General features: G+C 31.3%; 1 protein-coding gene across 1 annotated transcript in view; it reads left to right on the forward strand.

The window, feature by feature from the left end:
- Nucleotides 1-339: 339 nt before the first annotated feature.
- LOC148283560 (uncharacterized) overlaps nucleotides 340-19,589 on the forward strand; it is a 30,870-nt gene continuing 11,620 nt past the window's right edge. Inside the window, exon 1 of the mRNA XM_088243660.1 lies at nucleotides 340-425. Within this exon, the coding sequence (XP_088099786.1) occupies nucleotides 340-425 (86 nt within the window). The remainder of the gene's footprint in view (nucleotides 426-19,589) is intronic.

The following is a 19,589-nucleotide window of genomic DNA, read 5'->3' on the forward strand; positions in this document are numbered from 1 at the left end:
CTGATACCAACAGTTAAGATAAATTTAATGAAATATAATTGCAGAAAAATCCTTTTTTGTAATATAAGCCTTGTATATTACAAGCAAGTCGAAAAATAATGCAACTCTCGTACAAAAAAAATTACATATAAAGTACCATAATAACTATAGTATGTGGGTAGGGATATATTTGACTAAACAAACAGATTCAAAAAACGTGGTTAAAAAATAAAAAATCAAATACTCGTTTCATGAATACCAGTCTCTATCTCTTCATCGAACAACAAAAATCGTATGGAAAATATCAATCCTTCCCTAGACAGCGCGTCTCCGCCATTATATCGGTATATTTCCCAAGAAATGACGAAACAAAGGATGGAAGAAAAATGTAAATTCCCAGCTAGCGGAAGCGGAAACCACGTGACCATCCCCCTTCCCGCCTTCCGGTACATTTGTTTCCCGCCAAAACGGATGTATCATCTTCCCGTGACTTATTGCGGACCTTTTGAAATATTACCCGATATTGGAGGAATATTTTCATATTTCGCTACTGACAATGCAAAATAAAATGGCAAAAATCATCGGCTTTTGTGAAAAAGATGTTTTTAAGACATATGGCCTCAGGTGAAGGCACAAATATTGCTGTAATCGGTTAATATCCGGTAAAATCGAGTTTTAGAATCCCAGTAGAATTTTAGCTTTCTTTTATTTATTTTACGCTAACATGTTTTTACAGAAATAAAAAAATATTGTTGATATATCTTACACTCGTACATCAAAACTAATGCGTTATTACCACATATTTATATTTACACAGTTTTTCAGGGTCAGACCGCGAATCTCCGCCAATACTGCAATAAATCTGTCTAACGGAGAGAACGAAGATAGAACTCGTAACAAGAAAAACAGAGACGCTGTTCTGTGGTGGTGTTATGTGAAACAAATTTGGTCAGTTATTGACAGGGATGAGAGACGCGCGCATGTAATTTGAGCGGCTTTTTAAGATTTTTCTATTTATTTTGTTATAACCGGGCAGAATCAAATGTTTATTTTTATAAATTATGGAAAAAAAATTGAATTATTTCACAGTATATTTTTTTCATTTTTAAATATATGAACTTTAGAATATTCCGTCTTTTACATCCCCGGGCGCAAAGAAATTATTTACCACAATTTTGTTAGAGTTTAGAGCTTGGAATAATAATTAAAGCGTTTTTGTTAAGAAAATTTTCAATTTTTTTCAATTTCAAATTGAGAATTATACTCTGTATTACTTTTTAAATACTTTTAAAGTTAATATACGCTCCGCTACATCCAATAATTTCATACTGGAGTGTTGCTTTAATGTAAACCAAAAATGCTGACATACACAAATATTATAACACCAGACAACGACAAAATTATTTCTTTAAAAAAACGAAAACAAACGTAGGTTAATCAAAAATGCAATACAATAGATTTAAATACTACAATGAATTACCTTACACTTTGAAAAATTTAACTAAAGACAAATTTAAAAAAATAATGAAAAAGCACGTGATGACTGCACTAAGCAGACGATACATAACATTATAAGACCTTTTAATATTTCTTATATAATCATAATGGCTTTTTAAAGCTAGACTAATACCTAAAGCGTAAGACTAATCACCTTACTTTCCTGTAACAGATAAATGAACTAGGCTGCATTTGTTGAGCCAATGCAGTCCCCTATACATTACTGGGTGCATTCATGGAAATTTTAGTTATTATGTTTATATTTTTTTTTTCAATTTTATTTTATTTATTTAGAATATTGAAAATAATATAACGAATATATGTGACAATTAATAAAAAAAATCAAATGAAACCAATAACGGCTGTCCTCAAAAATTCGGTTTTTATTAATTAAGTTATTTTTTTCAAATATTGTTTTTATATACGCCGTTTCTTTTACATTATAGTTTATGTAAATAACTACATTATCTCAGAATCGATTGTTAAACTATTCAGAAGAAAACGTATCCTGTAAAGTATTGATGACCAAAGCGACAAAACTTATAGTTTGTCCGAATATTTTTAGATAAAATAACATCTCTATTTTATTCTATTTTTTCATCGGTTGATTTAAATGATGTAAAAAAGAGCTGAAACCTTTACGTACTAGGCAACACCTAAAATAATGGTGAATGATACACAGCGTGCAAAGTGGCCACTTAAACCAGCCAATGACCGGTTATAAGCCCTGTCAATGCCTCGACTTACATAATATTTAGTATTTTTTTTTTACATTTAAGTTGAAATGTTTTAATACTATGGTAACGTCAAAATAATAAATGAAACAACTCGCGCTACTCGAGACTAAAATGTTTTTTCGATGATGGCGTTTTGGAGCACTTAAAAAGGTATTTAAATAACAACTCTCTGGAGAATCAAATCGTAATTTATCACAAAACAAAATACTTTGTTTTAGTTCAGTACAAAAATCTCGGCAGTATTATATCGCAATATTTTATATTATGATTTGAAGCGAGAGGCTCGTTAACGTTTTAAGTGCAAAATTCATTGGTTCTAACAAATCATTCTTGGTACATTTATCTTTTTCGTACTAAGACACTTAGTACAGCATACGCTTGAAAGTTTCACGATCTAGATCCTTTCTCGTAGAGCGGAGTAATCGCGGGAAGAATTGGTGCAATCAATTCTCGTTAGAGTTTGTTAGGAAAAAAGGGTGTGTTGTGCTCAATTTCGTGTGCGCTGAGTTATACCGCTGAGGTAAAAATGCAAGCGCAAAAAGAAAAACATATTAAAAATGTCGTTCGGCCATTTTATCGTCCAAAATTAATAAAATTGGTTCAATACTTTAAAGAAACGTGAAAGTAGTTTGGAAAATTTAACGAAATACGAAGATAGTAAGTGAGTATATTTTTTGTTTATTCATTTTTTTTTTGCACCACAACAGGCCAGGAGGCCTAATTACAGTGGTGAATTGCATCACAGAGCACCCAGGCTTGAAAAAAATCTCATCATGGAGGCTTGTCTGTCGGCTTTTGTAAAATAATCATAATAATCCAGTGCCGTATGCACCATCTTATGCAAATAAGAGTCTGATGATCTGACATGAAAAAATATATAAGAACCTGCTTACTACTTTCATGCTTACTTGAGTTGAACTTTAATTATAAAATTATTTGTAAATATTTTAAAATTTAAATATATGTTTTATATGTAACATTTTCGTTTTGTGATTTTTTGTTGTATTTTGTTCCGTTAGATTATTAATAATTTTCATTCACACACTTTAAAAGATAATTAAATTAAAACATTTAAGTTTGTAAGGGAAAATTCTTGATGGAAGTTCATTGTAATTTATTATATAAATAAAAGACGAGTGATACTTTAACCCACAAATTTGGAATATCTAGTGACCAGTTTCATCGCTTTCGCGACATCTTCGAGACTGGTTTATTTAAATTATTATTACAATAACTTATATTGTGTTATTTTATACTTGTTTTTATGATGCTATTTCTGTGTATATTGAATTACGTTTATTACTCCGTACATTCAATTTATATTTTATTATTTTTTAAATTATTTCATGTTACTTATTTTTTTGATTGTTGTTGAAAATATTTATTTATTTAATTCACATAAACGCCTGGATGGCTTTAACGAGTATGGCACATGTATAGAATATATAAAGTAAGAAATAAAATTGAGCATTTTGTACATTCAAATACATATTGCTTTGATATCTCCTTGTGTTATTTTGTGCATTAGCTTAAGTGTTTTTTCAGGCAGTCTTAATCTTTGTGTTTAACTTTTTTGTAGTTCTTCGGTCGGCGTAAGGCAGTCAAGATTATGTGTGTTTTAAATATTTTATTTTGTTGTGTTTGTGGTAGTTTCATTGTTGTTTTGTTTCCAATTCTCCACGAACGGGAAAATCATTAAATTAACATTGTATCCCATGTGATTATTATTTGTTTTAGTATTCTTTTTTTGTTTATTATTATGACTTAACATGGGCACAGCCCGAAAAGCTATGATAATTAAGTTTTTTGTACTCATATTATTTGAAATGAATAAATAAATGAACAGACAACAAAGACACCAAAATAAAATGTTGTTATAATACCTCTCTTATTTAACAGCAACAAAAGGAATTTTTAAACAAACTAAACACTTTATCATAACTGAACTCTTTCAACAAAAATCCTTTAAATTTATTCATTAATTAGCCATTGATGTTATTGTAGCGGAAACTAAAATTTTAAAATAATTGTTGTAAACATGGACATAAAATAAGAATATCAGAAAAATTTTTGAAACTAGACAAGGACCGTAAAACTAAACAAAAGACTCATACAACATTTAGAAAATATATTAATAGTATTATAATTAATGATGTATACGTAATTTGAATTTAATTTGTTTACTACTACAACTACTACTATCCATTTCCCCGTAGGGGTAGGCAGAGAGAATGGACTGCCACACACGTCTATCCTGGCATATATTCCTAGCTTCTTCCATATTCATACATCTTGTCATACATGCCTTTCGGTTCTGTCTGCTTTGGCATGACCAGATTTAAGATTTTGGTTAATCTGATCATGTCATATCTTCCTTGGTCGTCCTCGCCTCACGTTACCGTTTATTTTCACCATATATACTTGTTTTACCATTCTTTCGTAGTCCATTCGTTCTACGTGACGTGACCAAACCAATAAAAAAAAAAATAAAAAAAAAAAATGTTATTCGTAAAACTTCATTAATTACTTTCAAATAATAATAAAAAACTACGAAATTGAGAAAATATCTACAGTTTTAAATTTTTTTTTAAAATACATATTATCAAGACTGGTAAAACCTGTTTCTGTTCAAAATTACGCACTGTCGTGTCGTGCGCATCGAAGCCTAACTGTATTTAAGCACAACCCCCTAAATCCACCCCCCATACGACCTTCTAGCAAGGGAAAAGAGGGGGCAAGCGTTAATAAATCAGCTCCTTTATCTGTGCGCCAAACACAAAATTGCTTTTATTCAAACAAGACAATCCGCTATCGATGATACTTTTGCCTTACGCGATCCTTGGATGCCACTCTATCCCTGGGGAAGGGGGAGTAAGGATGAGAATCCCTTACCGTAACGTGGTTAACTTGGCATGTCAAACAGCGTAATGACAGTCATAATCATCAGTGTTCAACCTTTACACAAAGAAAGATTTTATATCGGGGGGTATCTCAAAAAAGACGAATAAATTGTCAGGGAAAAGTACGAATAGTTACTTGCTTGTCACGACCATAAACATATTATATTTTTTAATTCCACAAATTAATTTCCAATTTGATTCTCGACATGGTTGACATTGTTTATTTATCTTAAATAACCTTCTAGAAATCTCAAAGTCAATAGCAAATATTTAAACATTTGAATCTTAATTTTAAAAAACACACGAGACCCACCCTATTCTGATTTCCATAGAACAGAAAATTGTTTTATTTAGAATATGACATCTTATTTAAAAAAAAACTGTTTTAGATAGTGAAATGAAATGTAAATAATATATAATATATAAAAATATTAGCGTTCTTATAATTTACACAAATATTTCAATTTTGGTGGACATTTTCAACGAGTTGTAAATAACTCACTATTAGAAAATGGAAATCAAGTTGGGATAGAGTGAAGTTTGAACCTCGTGAGTCCGCATCACTAACTACGGGACCACAACCCGATTTATATAAATTCACTCTTTAAGAGAGGTAGAAACGTTATATTAATTATGTATGTAAAAAATATTTGTAATCTTACACAGATTTTGATCACAATTTTTTTAAACAAATAAAAAGTCAATAAAAGTTACACTTGAATATTTTAAAGTCCTTGACTGGCATCAAAGGAATAAAAGTGATCATCTTCCCTTCATGTAACAAAAATGATTAAGATACGAGGCAATCCTCTTTGCTGCAATACGTGCAGAAATAGAATAATATAACAAAATGAATAATATACGTTTACAGATTATGTTGTATGTACCCTATTAAACATATATTTCGCCATCAAAAGTGATTTTGTAATGACAATTAAGACCAAACAATGGGCACAAGATGACGGAAATTTAATATTAAGTCTTAAATATGACAGTTCTCGCTTTGGGACATCCTTTATAGTAATTTCAGACTAATTGAAATAGTTGTTCAAACTGATAGATCCCACCCACCTCTATATAGAGGGTGACATGTTTTCTTATTGTTGTAAAGCACCCCTTTCTTAAGAAAGCATTCCCACTAACATTTAGGTTAAGGGTAGATATTAATTAATTTATTTAATTATTAACTTTTGTATAATACTTATGTACATTGCCATATATACAGCAATAGAAATTCTTGCGGTATATAAATTTGAAACTTAGAATCAGTCATGAATTTTTACATTACGATTTTTTACTAAAAACATTTTTTTTTTAAACTTAACGTTAAAAAAAAATTATAGACCTATTGAATTTATTCAAAATTGTAAATTCAATATGGGATTGCCCTGAGCTGTTATTTCTAATCAACTTCAAGGTGCCTGAAAGAATGACTGGACAGATGCCACCGTTTTGTAGCAACAATTCGCGGACAGTGTAAACTTGTAATGCCGTATTAAACAGACTTCATGAATTCGGCAATAGTTATTCCCCCGTATCCGACATATTTAGTGTAGGGTATTGTTCCCATAGAACAAACCTTTTGAACTTGTTCAAAGATGGTGAATGGTAATCATATTTATTTATTCATGCATTTCATAATATACACAGTTTATTGTTCACTTTGCCCAGATGTATGAAACAGTACTTGTGATTTTATTGTTGTAATACTTTAGAATGTTTTATTATTTAAACTTTCTACTGAATATGCTTTATAATTTTCAGGTTGATTTTATAAATATAAATCATGTTTAATTTTTAGATTTATTTTTTTTAAATAAATCTTGGGTATAAGGAAATTTATGTTTTAAAAATATGTATATATATATGAAGCTGAATATGTAGAATTATAAATGTTTGTAAATGGCAGATTTGTCGTTTATGTTAATAAAATAAAATAAAAACAATAGGCCTTCCAATGTACATTGTACATTTTGTACATCCAACCACAAAACAAAAATTAATGTTTGTCGGTCTAACAATGGGGCTGCCTTGCCAGGAACTCACAATTTTAAACAACTGCCAGGTAATCCATAGAAAAACGTAGACCAATGCCCACGCAGCCAACTTATCAAAACGTTTTTGATCTCCACTGGTCACAAACACGTATTTTAATTCACATCAGTTTGTTTTCCGTGGCTAAGATCATTCAATAAAACTGTCTGAATATACTTGTAAGGAATAAACTAAGACCCAAAGACTTGCAATCCTTCTAATTTGCACTGGCGAACTCTACAATTGCTTGGGGTAGAAGTACGAAGACAGAGTCAGACCCGGCAGTAAAAGCACAAACGTCATTGATAAGAAACATTCTGAAAAAACCTTACAGGTATCAGAGTATCAAGGAATTTGCAGTGCTTGATATCAGACAGCAATATTTACTAAAGACTATGGTGGTCACTCACACCAAAAGAAATACACAGCCATCAGTTTCTCATTATTATGAGACTCGGAGTTCCAGTATCGATCTGATTTCCCGATAAATTGGAAAACTTTATTAAACATAGTATGAAGAAAACAAACTTTTCAAAATGTTTTTTTTTAATATAAAACGGTGACGTCAGATCCCAAAACCCTGGAGTATTTTTTGTGCAAAGCGTTCCGTGGTCAGACAGATTTCTCCGGTACTTTTCAACGTAGAATAAACAAAGATTTTTTTTTCACAAATGTATCCAAAAAACTATAGAACTTTACAACAAAAAGGAATTTTAAAAAAACACTGTTATAAAAAAACAGTGCAAATTTGAATGAAAACTTTCATTTTTCAGCAAAAAATTATATGATTTTATGTTTATAAGAAAATTTTTTTTTGACTAATCGCAAATTGTATACTTAGTTCTTTGAAAATGATATCCTCCTTAATAAAGATACAGGTTTTAAAATACATTTTTTTACTTACGCAACCGCACACACGCACATACACACCCATTCATATAAGTATAAACACATAAATACAAACGTCGCACACATACAATTTCGTTAACTGTTTTCTAAAATATTATATATTTTTAGATAAACAGTGGATTTTTTTAATTGGCTCTAGTATTGTAAACATATTTTCACTTATTTTTTATGTAATAGCTGTAAAAATGCCAAATAAAATAAAATAAATGATTTCATATGAATCGATGCTTTTTAATTACCTTAATTTATTTTAAAAATACCCACAATCACACCTACAATTTTTTTTTTCAGGAATAACCGGCTAAGCCTCTATTTCAGAGGGCCAGCAGGTAGGGGAGAAAGGATATGAAAATAATTTATTAATAATACATTACAACTATACCAATTGAGGAAAAATCATTATTGGATTTTTTCTTGGAACAGGCGGGAAACTAACTCTCAACGCCAGTTTAACAGTTGGCCGTTTAACTAACTGCGCCACGGTGCCTGTCGCCTGGTGAACGTTTATATCTGACTCTGCAAATAATTACTTTTAAATTAGTGTTTTTCTTTTAAACAACTCTGGTTGGAAAAGGAAAAATAATGAATAGCAAATATTCGAAAAATATTTTGTTGTTATTGTAAATTTTTATCTATTGAAACAAATATTTTTTTTTTAACCTGCTCGTTCCTGTGATAAAAACGGCATTTTTTTTCTACTTCAATCATCAACATCACACTTATATGAATATAACACGATTTTATGTGTAATCTTCAAGTAAATCTTAAAACATAAGAAAAAAAGTACACCACAAATTAAGGTTTATTGGATAATTTTAAATAAAACATTTTGCCCTTATCTCGGAATATGTCAAAATATTAAAAAAAACATTATTTTGAGAGAAAGAAATGAAATCTGATTAGATAACTTAGCATGACATTCATATAATTTTAATAAGATGGAAAGAGACAGGTATCAGGGGATCATTTCCTAACCTCAGAGTCATCATCATCATTCCTTTTCTGCACCTAATGGTGCATAGGGCACTGCATTGGTACACCAATCGCAGCGTATCTTGATTATTTTTATTTCATGAAGGTAAGATGATCAGTCTTACGCTGCATGTACCAGTCGAGGGATTACGAATTATTCTGGTGTGAAAACACCCTTTCAAATAAATATTTCATATCGTCCATGTCGAGAGTCGAACCCGAGACCTCTTGTATGGTAGGCAAACGCGCTGACCATTACACCACTAGGCCGATACCCAGGGTTAATCTAAGGTCACCTCAGATTACCACACAGTGACTCGAGGGAGTTTTTTCACACAGTGTGTTTAAGATTAAATATGTTTATTTTAAGTGTGTAACATATAAAATAAATACGAATTAATGGAAATTCTCGTTTTAAGTCACAATGTCTTGCATTTTCTCCTTCTACAGTAATATTATATTCATAAGAATGAAGAAGTTACCTATCCCCATTCGTAACGTTATGCAAATGGCGCCATAATTTCCAACCTGTACATACTTCACACCTATACAGACAATATTGTATTAATATTTGTAATCCACCGCATAATTTCCTCAAATATTCAGAAGCTTTAAATACCAGCGTTTCTCAATTTCGCACACGTATTTTTTAATGTATTATGAAAGTTTTTTCAAAAACGCCTTTTTTCAGGATACATAATATTTTGGTAACTCTAAGGACAAGAAAAAAGATTCTAAACATCGGGCAGAAAATTGAGAAAATTAGGGAGTTCAATACACCTGTTATACTTTGCTTTATAGATTTTCACCACTAGTGAAGCTTTTGATTGTATCAAGTGGAGTAAATTGTGGAAAGTACTGGATGAAATGGGAGTCCCCAAACACCTTATATATTAACATATTACAACAGAGATGAAGAACATTTAAGAAAAGGTAATACAGAAGTCTAGGCAACTACAAGGCTTATGACCTGTCAATGGCTGGTTTAAGTGGCCACTTTACACACTGTGTAACATTCACCATTCTGCCTATATTTGAACATCTATATTCCTTCAATTCTTTCATCTGTTGATGTTTGTGAAGTTAAAGAGCTGAAACCTTTATTTATTCAGGTGAGATTCATCTAATTGAATTATTTCACCTACATACTAGGCAACGCCTGAAAATGTTATTTTTTCAATTTCTATACTTCTTCATGGACCAGGTAATTTATCAACAATATTTATCAGAAATTATAGCGGCCTCCGTGGTGTAGTGGTCAAGACGCTTGATTCACGCACGGTAGGTTCTGGGTTCGATTCCCGGTGAGAACACAAAAATTAAAATGTGATTTTTCTCAAGCCTGGGTGCTCTGTGATGTAATTCACGACTGTAATTAGGCCTCCTGGCCTGTTGTGTTGCAAAAAAAAAATGTAAATGTAAATAAATGTAAAATCTTCATGGGTTATCCCCGATCTCTGGGCTACGCAATGTTTTATCAGGTCATGGTAAATTTAACGACTTATGATTTGTTTTCAATATTGTTGATTCCCCTTCCGTGCTGCTGCCGATATCCTTATCAATATTCTGAACACATTCTGTGGTCTTGTTCCTTTTCTTCTTTCTTTGATTATTAAATGTAGCTTCTCATTACTATCCGTGGCCCTGTTATAGGTCCTATCGGGTGTATATATCTAGTGGCTTCCAAAAACAATTTTATGCTTTTAAAAAGTTTTGTTATCATTTCGGCGAACTGATCATGTCTAATCAATTAAATCTTAGTAAGTGAAGAATTCACTTCCCTCTTTTTTCAATCCAATTAAGGGCACATTATGTTTTTCTGGTATACCTTCTTTCAACACAAAAATACTAAGGCTACCAGATTAAAGAAAATTCCTTTAAGCAGCTTTTTTCGTTCGGCAACGAGCAACTTTTACGTGTTTGTGCGCACCGCCAAGGAGATTTATGTCTTCAAATACGGTATGCGGTATGTAGTAGGCAAGCTGTATGTTAAAGGTGAACCCTAAAATTTTTGGGACACTTCACCAGGAGCTAACTAGACAGCCTCAAAAAGCTTGTTGTGATGAGTGGAGTGGAGGGAAGCGATATCCAGAGATCGCCACCTATCCGATGGAGCGACAATAATTTCAAGCATAGTTTTATTACTTTGATTAATAATTAATTACTAAATTATTGAACTTCGACAAAAATTTTTTTGTGTTCTTACTCAATCATTTTTCTGAACGAAATTTCTCAAGAAATTTATACAATAATGTAGTGTCTTTGACATTCAGAGAAGACACATTTATTTTTGTTTGTTATTGTAACACACACGTATTATAATGAATAACTTTTTTTTTATTTATATTTTTTTAAACAGAAATAAATATTTACATTCTTTTGATTAACGCAAATAATATTTAACTTTGGCGGTAATTTTCAATGAGGTAAAAATAACTCACTATTAGAAAATGGGAATCAAGTTGAGGTAGAGTAGGACTCAAACCATGAACAATGGAGTCGTAAGTCCGAGACACTAGCCACGGGATCACAAGCCGATTCAATATGTCTAACATTAAGTTGTTAAAGCCTCACGCATCGAGAATCACTGATCAAGAGGCTGTAGTTACAACACAGGGTTCCCATTTATCTGGTGACGTGTTAAGAAGTTTCGCAGCAACAATATAGCCTGGATAATGTGTTATTTAACACGGAATCTCAGAGGGGATGATACTGAGGGGTGTTTCGAATTAGGAAAATTGTTTATATTCACCCGCAGACAAAGTTTATAGTTTGAGAGTTCGCAGGTGCTTGCTTGTGATACAAATTATTGCGTTATGAAAGGTATTTAACGTGTGATGTGATTCCATCTAAAATTTAATCGTTCTATTCAAATAGCGTTAAAAATGGCGAAAAAATGTTTTCGAAGTTTTATATATAAATTACGTATTTTTAGAGGTCAAATTCATCACCTATGGATTAAGTGAAAATAATTTATTAATGGATGAAAGAATTAAATAAATATAGATAGAATTGTACATTTTTATTTTATTTTACATAATATATGCACTGTAAAAGCTTTTTAATTTTTATTTGTCAATGAAAGATACTGACCATTTGAAGAAAAAATAAATAAAAGAAGAGCAATATAAAAATACAATAAAATAGATTTACAATTTTGTTCAAAAAACTTAGCAGCTTAAACAGTTGAAAAACTTAAACGAGATTGCATACTTAATCACAATTATTTTAATTATTGTCAGAGGAGTTTCAAAACTCAAAATTAGTGTTTCTAAATTTATGAGATTAAAATTTACTACATAATTGGCAATTTTTATAGCTTATTGAATGTGATAAGGGGTGGATAAAGAACACAGTTCCAATAGTAGAAAAGAACTAGATTCCTTAGCGAGCGTTTTTGACTCGATGACTACTCGCAGGTAAACAATCTGAACGAGTAAATCGAGTGGAGATAAATCCACAATGTAGAATAGTGGTGATTTTCCAAACATTCTAGAGGTCCTGGGTTTGATTCATTTCAGGGCTGGCGTCAAATATTGGTTTTGAACGTGGTTCTACACTTGGTTTATCAAGATATTAATTTATTTGTTATTTTGGGGAAAAAAACTGTCATGATCTTAGCAAGAGATTTATTTTAATACTGTATCGATATTTTGTTCACTGTTTTGAGGGTCCTTGGCAGAGGGGAAAAGAATTTGATATTAGTTTTATAATTTCCCACAACAAAGACAGGATTAGTACGCAAGTTTTTCACTTCACCATATTATTTTGAGGGTTAATAAAAATAATAAAAAAACTAGTTAAATACTTGAAATAATCTCAAAATGTGTTTCCATAATCTGCAGTACAAATACCAAAATGATGAATGCCAAAATATTTACAATTTTTTTTCTGACTAAGTTGAAAAAACAAATAAATTGTTTATTTGAATAGCTCTGTTTGGTACTGTACATCAAATAAATTAAGCCATTGGCATGACGGTTTTGTTGGCTGACAGTTAAATTTTCATACCTCTTTCTTAGATGGTCTAATATATTTATGTACATCAACTTGACTTTAATGTAAGTGAGCCAGACTTTCCGATTTGTTTGAGATGCGATTGATTAACGATTTGCGTTCATGTCCTACACGGTTTTATGACATCCGATTTCCTGTTCCGGTCCTACCAGCGCGTGTCACGAGTGCAGGTGTCTCCGATGGTATTCAGCTATTTTGCCGGTAGTTTCCGAATCCCTTAAACGATGATATATGGAGCGCGAGTCGCACAAGGTCTCCGGCATGTCAAGGGATTTTCATTTGTTCGTTTTCCGTAAGTGAACATGGAATGTAACTTTTCAAAAAGTACATCACAATAGCAGGGGGCCTTAACCACACAAATAAATACCCGTTACAGGGTCCTCACTACACACGATATCTGAGCATTCATCCAAAAAATCCACAAATGATTAGTTTTAACAAATAATCAAATGAATCGGTATTGTTATCACTGTAAAATATTTCAAAACCATAAAAAATATTTAAATAAACCCAATTAATATTCTGAACTAGAATCAATATCGTAATCTACAAGACTGCAAACGCACAAAAATAGATCATGTATGAAAATATAAGTATTTGGGTATTATTATAGATTCCATTTTTAATTGGGAAGAACAGGTAAAAACAGTTTGCAATAAGCTAAGAGTTTGCCTACTTAACATGTACCATTTAAAACCATACATACCATACTCAGTGCTAAGACTAGTTTACTTGGGGCTAGTTGACCCGATAATTCAATATGGCTTAAGAATATGAGGACTAAGTTTCAAATCTTATACCGACAGAGTCTTGAATTTACTAGTAGAAATTTTAATTGGTTATGTAAACGTTTTGCCAATTAACAAACAGTGTCAGTAAAAGATAGTGACAGATCATTTCCTCGATTGCAGTTTTAAATCCAAAGTAACCCACCAGATCGTGACCCGACAAGTATCGGCACAGCAGCTGACGGTGCCACGACGGAAGAATTACTATAGAGATTGAACAATGGGGAGTGTAGTACCAAAACTGTATAATTTAATACCAGCTAAAAATCGTGAGGAAAAAAATCTAAATTCATTTGAAAAAATAGTCAAAAAAATATTAAAAATAGCATCTAAACCTTAAGTGTGCATATAAATATATTGAATTCTTCATTTATCACTAAACTATGTACTACTGACAGGCGCCGTGGCACAGTTGGTAAGACGGCCAACTGTGAAACTGGCGTCGCGGGTTCGATTCGACAGTTGTAAGAAAAAGATCCAAGAAATATTTTTTCTCAATTGGTCTGGGTGTTGTGGTGTATTTTTCATTACCTCCTTCCATATCCCCTCTATCCCACCTGCTGCGGGTTATTCCTTTTTAAAAAATAAAAAAAAAAACTTATAAATTTAAAAAAATTTAACGTAATATAACCCGCAGACAAGCTTTGGCTTTGCGGGAACAAAAATACAATAATGTATGTTACTAATTTGTCAAAATAAATAAAACTTTAAACAATTAAACAAAAATGCACATCTTGATATCACTTTGATATAGTTCACATATAAAAAAAATGTAATAGTATTAAGTATTTAATATTTAAAGTCCCAATATCTGTCAAGAAATATTTTACATGCCATCATTACGCTTCTTTTCGAACACAATGGTACATGCAGCGTATCTGTCAAATGAAATATTGCAGTTTAAAGAACCTTTACACCGATATTCCCATCCACTCTGCAAGAAATCGAATCCAGTACCTCAAGAAAAATAGGCAAATACTCCAACCAGTACAAAACTAGGCGGACTTATCCCTGCTTGTTTACATTATTCAGGATTTCTACCTGAAAACAGAGATCGAGTCGAAAACACGTCGTTTATTAAAAGGGTTCTGGTTCTAGCTGTATTCTCATCCGCCTGGTTACAGAACAAAATCAAAATGAATTACATTTGTCAATCCACTTAATAAATTGATATTTTTAAGGGGTTTATTTGAAAAACCTCAAAATAACAGTACACAACCTTGATTTTTTTATTACCAAAAATCTAAAAAAAAACGATAACTTGAAATGACACCATTAAAAACAATACGCACTTTAAAATTGCAAGTAAATGTTTAAGATAGATAGTGACGTGGACTACGGATCATGGACACAAAACTCAGTTCTTTTTTTCTAGCACGCTTACGTATTGACGGTTGATGAGAAAAGGCTGTAAAATGTTTTAGAAACCCATAAAAATTCAACATTTTCTCTGATAAAATGTTTTCCTGATCTGTCACCAAAAATGCAATTTTTATCATATTATTTTAATATAATCGAACTGAATTTCTCATTGAACAATCAGTGCTAGAATGTTCTTTTAATTTACAAAAGTAACCGATACAATAATTAAAAATATCGTCTTTTAGTCAACAACACCGCGTTAGTCATTTTTTAAGTTTTACAGGACGGTGAAAAAACTGCTTTTTTTATTACACGCTTAACTAAATTATCCTTTTATATGAATAAAATTAAAAGTTTATTTATTGCTTATTATTTTAATAGACTAGGTCTAATTCCTCCTTATTTGAATAAATTAAATCGTTTTTGTCGTCCTTTTAACATAACATGGGATTGCCCTGAACTATTATATTATCTCTCATCAACTTCAGGGTGCCTGGAACAATGACTAGACAGGTGCCACCGTTTCGTAGCAATAATTCACGGACAGTGTATACTTGTAATGCCGTATTAAACAGACATTACAAACTCGGTAATAGTTATTCCCCGTATCTGATATATTAAGTGTAGGCTATTGTTCCTATAGAACAAACCCTTTGAACTTTTTCAAATATGGTGAATGGTAATTAAATTTATTTATTGATGAGTTTCATGATATATACAGTTTTTCGTTCACTTTACCCAGCTGTATGAAACAGTACTTATGATTTTCTTGTTGTATTACTGTATAATGTTTTATTATTTAAACTTTCTCCTGAATATGCTAAATAATTTTTTGGTTAACTTTTTAAATAAATATCTTGTTTAATTTTTAAGTGATATTTTTTTTATTAATCTTTGTTATAAGGAAATTTATGTTTTTTTATAAAAAAAATAAAATATTAAGCCAAATATGTTAGTATTATAAATGTTTGTAAAGGGCAGATTTGCCGTTTATGTTAACAGAATGAAATAAAATAAACTAAAAAAAAAAAACAAACAATGGCTAAAGCGGTATTGTTAGCTAAACGACGATTGACAAATTTAATTTTAAATACCCGTAAAATGTGTTAATGGCGTAAAATGGCGTTACAAAAGTTATCCATAATAATAATAATTATAACGTTTCCATTCTAATTATCTTCTTAACACCTCTGTATCCCGGAGCCGTGTTAACACGTGATTATATAACGACGCGTTGTGTCCCGGTCCCGTGTTTTCACGTGGTTTACCAGTTGTTAACAAAAGTGCATTTTATTGATATCTAGTGACTTTTATTAGTATTTTTTAGCTGCTGGTAAACTATGTGAAAACACGGGACCGAAACACAAATCGTGGTTATTATAATCACGTGTTTACGCGGCTCTGGGATACAAAGCACAAAAAAAGGAGTGAGACCCTGTAAGTATATGTGTAAACATTGCAATGTGGCTCTCCATAAAAGCCAATGTTGGCAAAACTATAAATAAAAGGACTTATTAACTTGTTTCAAATACGTGTACGAAGCTTCAATAGATTTATCCTAGTATCTTCATAGTTATGACACGTTTAAGAAACCCTTCACAAAGCATGAAATTTCACAAAAATGGGCCGGGCACAGCGTAAATTCTATGTGTATTTGGCCTGTACTCAAAGTGTTAAAGAGACAATAAACTCTCAATTTAGTAAAACAATTTATCTTAGCTTCTGATTCAGTTAAAATGTTTTGGCGAAGAACTTTTTGCTAAGCTGACGAATAGAATGTAGAAGATCTGACGATCAGTGACATGCTAGTGGCCTGATGTGGAGAGTAGGGGTGCCTTGAAAGGCGATTCATATTACGAGATTCCTTGCAGATGTTACATTCAATATTCAGAACTCGTGACGTCTGATTTAGAATTCAATGCCTATGTAAATTTTTTGGTGTGAATTTCCCAGGGATATATTTAATACTGAATTCTTAGAACATGCAATAAAGAAAGCACAAATGCTGCTCTTTAAAGAAAATACATTTAATAAAAGTCTACGGTGTACGCAGGGAAGTGATTTGGCTTATATTTTTTTTTCGCAGGAGGTTAAAATAGCCGATGTCCTGGTGCCGACTCACGATTGAAAGCAAACTGTTGTCTAAATGCGATCTCTCAGGCAAATATGTGGTGAAACTATGTACGATAAGTAAACAAATGCCGAGATCCGTGCACTTTATCGCTACTTTAGAACGAAAACGACTTATCTCAAATTAAGCTTAAAATAAAATAAGATCATTAAATGACTTCAAAGAACATTGTTCATTTTTTTTTTCTTTTTTTCGTCCATACATATATCTGTACTTCAAAGGCAGGCGGATGCAAATCCTAACGTCAAATTTAAAAAAAAAGCTCAAAGAATCTACTTTTTCTAAGTGATTTCTAATAATTTATATCATTAATTTGTATTTTCAGTATCTTTTTACATTGGTTTTTTATTATAAGACTTACTTACAAAATCAATAGACATGATTATAAACTGGATTAAAAAATCGAAAAATCTGGATTTGCACCCGTCTGCCTTGGAGGTACAGATATTTATATATCATTTTAATAGCAAAAATAAACTTTAAATTAACATTTTAAAATTAATCTATAACATAAATTGGAAAAAATACCTACAAAGACTTAAGCGCCCGAGCGTGGGCCATTCCATCTTTCTGCATTTAAAAAAACACCACATTCGGGTAGGAATAGGACAAAACCGTAACATCGGTCTCTTTCTTACACAGAAAATTTTGATTCCGTGTCAGTGTGCAAGCGACGCTATTATTGTTGTGTTTACATTACAGTGTGGAGGACGTAACGCATACAAACATATAGTGACCTGAAACTGATTGAGTTGATTGTATTCCGATTTTTTAATATCAAAATGACCATGCAGTGTGATTATTTCGTTTCAATTTATTTATTTATTTATTTAAGTTTAAGTCATTTATTATACTAATTATCGCTAATTTTAGTGACTTATTTACGTTCATGTTATTTTATTAATAAATAAAAACAAGAGTTTGGTGACCTGATCTGACCTAATAAAAATTATGTCATTATTCTATTCATATAAGTGCTTTAGTTTGTCTCATTGATTTTTGAGTCTGTCTTTTTGTTAGAAGGTTAAAAAAAGGCGTGTTGATTGACCTGTGATTTTATTTCTACTTTGCTACCAAAATTATATTGTATACATGTATTTAGTATTTTATTATACAAGGCTGAATTATCGACAAAATTAAGAAAGAAGTTCTGCTTTGGTTTGAACATGGACAGTTAATAGACGGTGAAAAAATGGCTCAAAGATTAACTATGCAAATGTTGCTTTACGATTGGCAAAAAAACTATCACACTTCTTTCCGGGTAGGGTTCAAGAGAGTGAATATACCGCAACAACGTTTCCTCTACATTCATACATCTTCTCACGCACGCACGCCAAATTTTCTACTCTTGACATGTCCATTTTCAAGGATATATTATTTTTGATCATGGATATTGAAAGTGAGTTGAGTTGTCCGGGTAGGATCACCTGCGAGCGGTATGCCTCAGGGGTCCATTCTCGGACCGTTGCTTTTCCTCATATCCATATTTTTTTAGTATACTTTCCACCTACGAAATTAACTTAATATCAAAAGCCCAATCCCAAATAAACATTTATTGCTTAAAATAAAAGAATATGTTTTAAAGAAATTTGAAATCATTTCAATATTTTTCTAAATTATTATTATAGTTGTGATCATTGCGCCTTACCTTTTATTTTAGTTCATGGACATTTATTATTTTATAAATTTTAGAAATAATGTAGTACAAAATTTATGACTTTATACTGGAAAAGAACATAAGCGTTTACTTTACCTAGAGTTTATAATATGATCCCATTTATTAAAAAAAAACACTTACATTTATCAGGCTCAAGAGAAAGACGTATTCTAAAGATCTGGATTTAAGAACGTAATTTTCAATATTGAGTTTTTTGTGGTTTATTTCATTTTTTTTAATTTGAGCAATTGTTTTGTTTTTAATTTTCGCTCTTTTACGTGCTTTTAATGTACATGTTTGTAAGAAAATTTTCATAGAAATATACAAATACGATTTTAACATCTTATAGAATCGAGAGATAATAATATGCATCTAATTAATATCTAAGCTATAGGCACCTATTGATAAACTACAGTATGTCATGTAGTTTAGTAGGACTTGATTAATGTACGTGTGTTTGTTTATCTGTGTATATGTATTATATATGTATAAATATGTATACATTAAATTTTATGTGTAAAATACAGTATGTAGGTATGTGTGTTTTCTCTCTCAACTGTTAAATATCCTAATGCATAGTGGTTTTTTTTGCAAAATATCATTTAT

This window comes from Micrasema longulum, unplaced genomic scaffold (genome assembly GCF_059751315.1).
Source record: "Micrasema longulum isolate JH-2025_06_02 unplaced genomic scaffold, ASM5975131v1 h1tg000223l, whole genome shotgun sequence".
NCBI lineage: Eukaryota > Metazoa > Arthropoda > Insecta > Trichoptera > Brachycentridae > Micrasema > Micrasema longulum.